A 7953-nucleotide genomic window follows, 5' to 3' on the forward strand; every position below is an offset into this window, starting at 1 on the left:
TTTTTTTATTCAACTTTTGTATAGTTAGAGGATCTACTTGTCTACCGATAAAGTTAAAAGGCTATAGTTTAATGTACTAGGTAGGTACTAGTACTAGGTACTTATATAAATGAGCAAAATGACAGTTCTACCCTTGTTATATAAATATATAATACTCCATTCTTATCATAAATTAAGTTTTCAACAAGTCCTTACAGCTGGACTTCTTTAATTACTTATATTCATACACAAGCAAACAATTTAATTTGTCAAGTAACCTCAGACCTACCCCAGATCAGATCTACATTGCAATCTCAGAAAAATAAAAAAAAATGTAAGTAAGTTTCATTTGAAAATGATATTTTACAAAAGGACATATATAATCTATCTGTTTCAATTTGTTTGTTAGGTTTTGACTTCACACGTAGTTCAAAAACGTAAAATAAGACTTCTGAATTATGTGATGTTACATTAAAGATATTTAGAATGCCTCAAAATGTGCTTTAATCTTGTGTTTTTTAAACATGCGACGTGAAAGTAAGACAAACAGATTGAAACAGACGAGTATTCTATATATCTATTAGTAGCAGTTGACCTTAGCAAAGTCATCTATCTGATTAGGAAATTTAGTTTCCTTAAAACTGACAAACATTATATCCATCAAGCACTGAGGTGTTTAAAGCTGAATTTTGAACAATGAATGATGATCTATTGAATGAAAAAAAGGCATTTGATGATTCAAAAGCCGGTGTTAAGGGACTAGTTGATGCTGGAATAGTCGATATTCCACGAATTTTTATTAGGCCATCTGATGAACTTGAGCAAGAGTTGAGTCGATGTAGGTTACAGGTTCAGTCGTGGATCTAAGTGGCATCAAAAATCAAGATGAGCGTAAGAAGATAGTTGATGCAATAAAGGAAGCATCAGAGAAGTGGGGATTCTTGCAACTGATAAATCACGAGGTTCCTTCGAGTGTTATGGAAGGAATGATTGATGGGATTCGTAAGTTTCATGAGCAAGATGTGGAATTAAAGAAAGAGTACTACTCGCGTGATAGAGGTATCAGAAGAGTTAGATATGAAAGCAATATTCATCTGTATCAATCACACACCGCAAATTGGAGGGATACATTGTACATTTCTATGCTAATTACTGGTCATATTGAACCTGAAGAAATCCCGGCAATTTGCAGGTAACTAACAAGCTATTCTTCTGCAGGCACTTGAATTGCGATTCTTTATCTATGACATTTTAGTAAGAGTAGTTGTACTTTTTCTTCTTTTACAAAAAAATGTTCATATTGATCAATCTGGCAGACCTCGAAGCACTGTTTAAGTCCCGCTGGGTAGAACTGTTGGAAAATATGCACAACGGAAGCATCTAGAATCATAGTGCTTACATGAATAATAGATACGTAACATATATGATCACTGATCACATAGAACATACAAACTTGGTGAAATTTAATTCGAGAAACACCTCTCAAAGCGTGAATGAATGTCTTCCAGTAGTTCGGACATCAATTCTGTGGTCTTTTGCAGTGATCCCAAACTAAAAACCAAACTCTTTGAATACTTGTGTGGAAAACGGTTTAAGTCCAGCAATGTGACCAGGAGGTCACGGGTTCAAGCCTTGGAAACAGCCTCTGGCAGAAATGCAAGGTAAGACTGCGTACAATACACCCTTGTGGTGGGGTTCTTCCTCGGACCCCGCGCACAGCGGGAGCTTTAGTGCATCAGGCAGACCCTTTTCTTTAGACAGGAGTATCTAAACTTAGTAATGTCCGATCATTTCTTAATATTGTCCAGGAAAGAAGTTATTGATTACACGGATCATGTTAAAAAACTTGGAGACACTCTTCTTGACTTACTATCAGAAGCTCTTGGACTAAACACAGACTACCTGAAATCCATGGAATGTGCCAAAGGTAAAACATTGGTATGCCATTACTATCCGGCATGTCCACAGCCAGAGCTAACTCTTGGTACCGATAAGCACACAGATCCTGATTTTCTCACAATTTTGCTCCAAGATCAAAGTGGTGGTGCCCTGCAAGTCATGCATAATAACCAATGGGTTGATGTTGAACCAATTGAACGAGGTTTGGTTGTTAATATTGGTGACTTTCTTCAGGTTTGTAAGAAAACACACACTTTTCTGAGTCTCATTTTCTTCATATTTCACAAATTGTTGCTTATCTCAATTTCGTTGTTTTTAAGAAATAATGGTTAAAAATACATCTAACCATCCTTTTTTTACGAACTTCTCACCCCTCTTTTTATAACAGATATTATCAAACGACAAGTTTGTGAGTGTAAATCATAGAGTTCTAGCAAAGAAAGTAGGACCAAGGATATCGGTGGCATGCTTCTTCCATGGTGCTTACGAACCTCCAAAGATATATGGTCCAATCAAAGAGTTCATATCAGAAGAAAATCCCCAGCTGTATCAAGAATTTCTTGTGAGAGATTACATGGCTAAGTTTTTTTCGAGGCCAGTTAATATGTCTGGTCTTGATCTTTTCAGAATGTGAGAAGTGACCGAGGACCATGTCGCGGAAACCACCATAAACCTTCAGAAAAGCCAATTGTACTACCTTTAATACAGAATAATGTCAAAGTTTGTGATTCGTTGTACCATGATGTTTAACAATTATTGAGAGTGTTTTTCTTATTCAGAACACTTTAAAAAAGAAAATAAGAGTGCTTTTGTTGTTCTGCTGTTTATTTTTTAAATGAAATGATAAATATAAAGAACACTTCATTTTTGTTCTTTCTGTAAAGGCATGCATGTTGTAGCCACTTAAGGGTTTTTACTTTGTAAAAGAAACAATAGAAGCTGCAACACTAATTTATTCTTCTGATGTACTAGGTAACTTGGAATGGTGTATTGTTTAACAACAAAGATTCTTTCTAACAATATAATAAAAATAAAGGCAGCCCGGTGCATTAAAGCTCCCATAGCTCCCATTATGTGTGAGGTTCGGGAAAGGGCTGGACATCAAGAGTCCATTGTACGCAACCTTACCTTGCATTCTTGCATTTTTACAAGAGACTGTTTCCACGGCTTGAACCTATGACCTCTTGGTCACATGACAACAACTATACTGATTAATCAAAAACTTCCCTTCCAAAGAGGTCATGTTTGTCTCAAGCACGCTTAACTTCGAAGTTCTGATAGGATCGGATGCGTTAGTTTATGAACATTTTAGCTTTACTATTTCCTTTTACCATCCTTTTTATAAAATGGATAAATTGGACTTTTGTGAGTGGTGGTGCTGGCTTTGTGGGGAGTCATTTAGTGGATAAGCACATCAAGAGTAGTGATCATGTTATTGTTGTTTTCTACAAGTATAATCTTGTTAAAACTATTATATAATTTTTCTAGATCATTTGTTAAAATTATCATATAAATACACTTTGTTCTCCTGGCTTTTGTTCATCATCTACTAATGAGAATGATCCACTATTGCTGGGAATGATGTAACCTTACCATGTTGATCTAAATATAACAGATGGATCCCTATCTTCTTTATTGTACATTCTTCACCAAACTCGGCGATTTGTATCTCTTCTCCCCCTTCCATAATCTGTCCATAAAAAGGTTCTTGCAAGTAAGATCTGTAAAGTACACATGATATTTCTGCGCGTCTAGCATGTCTTTCATAATCATAACGCCAATGGTAACATCTTGAAGGCGTTCTGCCTACAATATTAAAGCTCAATCCACGAGGAATTTGGAAAGCTCTTGAAATTGGTACTTTGACAAACTTGCGAACACACCAGAGAGTCATTCCTAAAAACTGATACGCATTATGCGTGGGCATAGTGAAGTAGATTGACGAAGATGTTACTTGATTGCTGCAGAAATCCGGGATCTCATTGCTTTGGAGATAAATTTCCAACCCCTGCTTTATCAGAAAAATGAGTTAATTTCTTAGATAAATAACAACTTTTATTTCAGAAAATTACTCAACGTTGTTTTGTTACACAAAGAGTAAAGCAACTAATACCTCCTGATTTATGACCAAATTCGCTACGACACACTCCAACTTCATAGGGATCCTATTACACCTGAACCCAATTTTAGTGTATTTTTGTCGCCTTTTTAGCTGATGTGACATCTTTTTAGCTGACGTGGACCCCATTTTGTATGAAATAAAGGTGCCATATCAGCACAAAAGGGTGACAAAATACGCTAAAATTGAGTTCGGGGTAATAGGACACACGTGAAGTTGGAGTGTGTCGTAGCAACTTTGGCCATAGTTCGAGGAGGGTACTGGATGCTTATCTCTCACACAAAAGTCACTCAACTAATAGTAATTATCTTTGAAAGTCACTCAACTTTGTTTTGTAACAGAAAATTTACCTTATGAGAAATTAACTCTAGGAGAGATAGAGAAATCGAAAGAGACTAACCGGATTTGGATGTTTTCTACATTGAAATGGTAGAGTAGGTGCACTAAAGAAGCCTTCGTCGAATGGATTCCGTAGAGAAGTACAATTAACCATGTTGATCCGCTCGATAGAAGGGAGGTTGTCCATCCCTGTAACGTCAACCAACTTCTTGCAATTTGCGATTTCAAAAGTCCAAAATCTTTCTAAATTTGATACTGATGGAAGTGTTTGAAGATTCTCGCAGTCATTCAAACACAAATATTCAATCAATCGTAACTTAGAAAAATCAAAAGGTAGACAGCGGAAACTGTTGCCACTCAAATTTAGATATATCAAGGAGGACAAACTTCCGATATCCCTAGGAATATCACCCTCGGAGAAACCACAATATGTAAGGATTAAAGACGAAATAGAAGTTGACAATGATTCCACGCGATGAACTCTTTTTCGAGAAATGGTACTCCTTTTGGCCTCTACATTTCGACTTCCCAATTCCAAAGTTACGAGACCTCTTAGCATTTCTACTGATTCAGGCAAATGTACCATACCTGTATTACTTGCAAGAAGAGATGTAAGATCTTGCATTTTTCCAACGTCAACTGGCAATGTTTGTAATGATGAACACCAACGAATGCCTACGGATCGAAGGGATTTGAGATGGCATATGCTGCTTGGAAGATTCGTAAGCTTTTTGCAACCAAAAAAAATCCAGATCGATTAGTCTGTTCAAATTTCCAATTGATTCATGGATCTCTAGTAGGCTTGAGCAACCACGAAGCCACAAAGTCTCAAGACGTCGCGACCCTTTGAAGTTTGGACTTCTTACGAGGCGCTTGCTATCAGAGAGATCCAGCTTCTTCAAACTTTTAAAACACTAAAAGTAAAACCAAATAGAGTTATAAGTTAGATTACCTTTCACTTAATTGTTGCAATAATGAGTTAACGGTAAAAAACACACCTAATTAAGTATCCTAGTTTTTCGAGTTTCATACTTGAACTATAAGGTGTGGATGTTTCCTACCTAACTAAAACACACCTTAACTATCAGTTGTTCCCTTTTCGCACCTGAATGCCACCATCATTCAAGTGGAAATAGGAATAGCTGATAGTTGACATGTGCTTCGATAAATAGTTGGTGACAGTACAGGTAAAAAAACTCACACACCTTATAGTTCAAGTATGAAACTCTAAAAATCGGGATTCTTTAGGTGTGTTTTTGACTCTTCACTCTTGCAATTAAAGTATAAAAGAAATTGTAAACTTATAAGCAAACAAAACCTGCAAATTCACACCAAATTCTTGGATATTACTCCCTTGCATTTTTAGAATTACAAGTTTCTCCGCTGGAAAATGTGATGGTATGCATTTTAAAGGACATTTTTGCCAAGACAACCATCTGAGCTCCTTCGACAGAAGCTCGAAATCTCCATTAATATGTAATTCATCGATTTTAAGCACCCTCAGATTTTTCATTTTCTTAAATGTCTTGGTGCTCAGGTTCGCGTCCTTTAATGCCCCCGGGTCTACCATCAGTACTTCTACCTTTTCGGTACCCTGTAGTTTCAGTAAAAAGAAAAAGTGTATCTCATGCCTAATTTCATTGAGCAAGACTAATTGAAAAAAAAAAAAAAAAAAAGTATAACCAAGATATAAAGATAAATAATTACCGAATTTATTTCCTTGTAGAACATCGCGGACTTCTTGAGGTTTGAACAATCTACTCCGTTTTCCAAAGTCTCGAGGTGATTCCATGCGAACGATTTCTCTTCCCATATCCCTCACTAGATCATGCATCACAAGATAACGCCAATCCCTTTGGAGCAAGTTCCTTTGGACTAACGTTGAAATTGCACTTTCAGAATGAAAACCACATGCATTTAATGTTTTGGTAACTTCATCCTCGAAAAATCCATGGAAGGCGCATGCGATATCAAGGAAAACACTCTGAGTATCACAATCAAGTCCATCGAAGCTTATCTTTAGAATCCTTTGAATATCACAATGAGGACTTGCTCTTAGTTTTTTGAACTCGTATCTCCATTCTTCTACGGATCTCCCTTGCAAATGTGACCCCAATGTCACAAGAGCTAATGGTAGACCACCTGAATATTTGATTACTTCTTGTGACAGATCAACATATTCTTTTGGTGGGGAAAGAGTGTTAAAAGCATGACAGTAAAAAAGTTGTTGAGCTTCATCGTAATTTAAAAGTTTGGCCTTATATCTCTCAGTTTCTCTAAGCTGACATAGCAAATGCTTGTCTCGGGTTGTAATAACTATTAAACTGCCAAAGCCAAACCAACTTCTCTCTCTTGTTAAGGATTCTAATTGTCTCATATGATCCACGTCATCAAGAATAATCAGAACCTTCTTCGACCCAAGTCTTGCTTTGATTAGATTGATGCCTTCAGCAACACTGCTAACTTTGACGTCCTTAGTTTTGAGAATTTGATTTAGTAGTTTTTCTTGTAACTTGACTAGACCGAACGCTTCAGCTTCAGATCTAACGTCTGAAAGGAAGCAACAACTATCAAACTGTCGAAATATTTGATTGTAGATAGCTTTTGCCAGAGTTGTTTTCCCTATTCCGCCAACGCCATATATACCAACCATGCAAACTTCTATATCTACAGATACACTTTGAAGTAACAACTCTATATCTTCGACACGAGAATCTAGTCCAACAGGGTGCCAAGCAACATCTAGAGGTGTCTGGTTGACCTCTTGTAAGACTTGTTTTACAATACTTTCAATAAATTTTGATTCATGCCTGCATTTTTTCGTCCACAAAAACAGAAGTTACAAGAAAATACTAGTAAATAAGCACTATATGTCAGTTTGATCAGCTTATAGATATTACCCGTCAGCAACATTTTGCAAATCCCATCCAGATAAATTTGCAGCTTCAGTAAGTGCATCTGTCCATTTGTCCATTCTCTGAACTCCAAATGATCGTTCCTTCAGCGCGACCAATGCTTCGCCGAAGCATCCAGTTTGCTTGCGCACTTGAGAAGGGTGAACGTCATAGAAAACAGGCAAAACTAACTGCTTTAACTTGTGTCTGCATTCGAGAATTTTGACAAGTTCATCAAGACACCAACTAGACGATGCATAGTTTTTCGAGAAAACAACAATGGATACTCTAGAAACTTCAATGGCCTTCTCAAGTTCCATTGAAATCACCTCGCCCTTTCTCAATTCCTCATCGTCTATGAAGGTATTAATTCCGACTTGACACAATCTGGAATAAAGATGACCGGTGAAGGTTTTTCGAGTATCTTCACCTCTAAAACTCAGAAAGACATCATAAGAAAAGTGTAAAGAAGCACTAGATGATTCTCCTTGTAAAAATAGAGTATCCATATTTGATGAGAATATATGCAAGAATGAGCTACATATATATAATATAGTACCATGCACATGCCATGTTTTCTTCTTGGAAACTTAACTTTGGGTTAATGTTACATCTTCTAATGCTACATTTTTTTGTGACATTTTACATGCTCCCTCCATTCCATTCCATTTTACTACATATCCCTTCAGAAAACTATTTGGAGAATATTTTACTAAATGAAAA

The 7953-nt window shown here is 36.6% G+C and overlaps 2 protein-coding genes across 2 annotated transcripts; one reads left to right on the plus strand and one right to left on the minus strand.

Annotated features, from left to right (window-relative positions):
- Positions 1-726: 726 nt before the first annotated feature.
- LOC107866559 (deacetoxyvindoline 4-hydroxylase) lies at positions 727-2705 on the plus strand (the record flags this gene model as incomplete). The annotated part of the gene is given in 4 exon segments (XM_016712590.2): positions 727-829; positions 832-1171; positions 1788-2112; positions 2267-2705. Coding segments are annotated over 4 exon segments (1014 nt in total), but the record flags the coding sequence as incomplete, so codon positions are not given.
- An 805-nt stretch (positions 2706-3510) lies between these two features.
- LOC107865623 (disease resistance protein RUN1-like) lies at positions 3511-7739 on the minus strand. The gene is made up of 7 exons (XM_047403087.1): positions 7237-7739; positions 6044-7146; positions 5655-5986; positions 5203-5250; positions 4398-5063; positions 3833-3886; positions 3511-3684 (listed from the first exon to the last, which is right to left on the minus strand). Exons 1-7 carry the CDS (start codon positions 7737-7739, stop codon positions 3511-3513), a joined length of 2880 nt encoding a protein of 959 aa, XP_047259043.1.
- Positions 7740-7953: the final 214 nt, after the last annotated feature.

The sequence above is a fragment of the Capsicum annuum genome, unplaced genomic scaffold, assembly GCF_002878395.1.
Source record: "Capsicum annuum cultivar UCD-10X-F1 unplaced genomic scaffold, UCD10Xv1.1 ctg3397, whole genome shotgun sequence".
Lineage (NCBI taxonomy): Eukaryota > Viridiplantae > Streptophyta > Magnoliopsida > Solanales > Solanaceae > Capsicum > Capsicum annuum.

What these genes read in the sequence shown, in the direction of transcription:
- LOC107865623 (XM_047403087.1), bottom strand. Translation starts at nt 7,739, where the DNA reads ATGGATACTCTATTTTTACAAGGAGAATCATCTAGTGCTTCTTTACAC. An exon ending in GTAGAAAACATCCAAATCCG is followed by an intron (nt 3,887 to 4,397) that starts GTTAGTCTCTTT and finishes CTGATAAAGCAG; the next exon opens with GGGTTGGAAATTTATCTCCA. An exon ending in CGGATTTCTGCAGCAATCAA is followed by an intron (nt 3,685 to 3,832) that starts GTAACATCTTCG and finishes TTAATATTGTAG; the next exon opens with GCAGAACGCCTTCAAGATGT.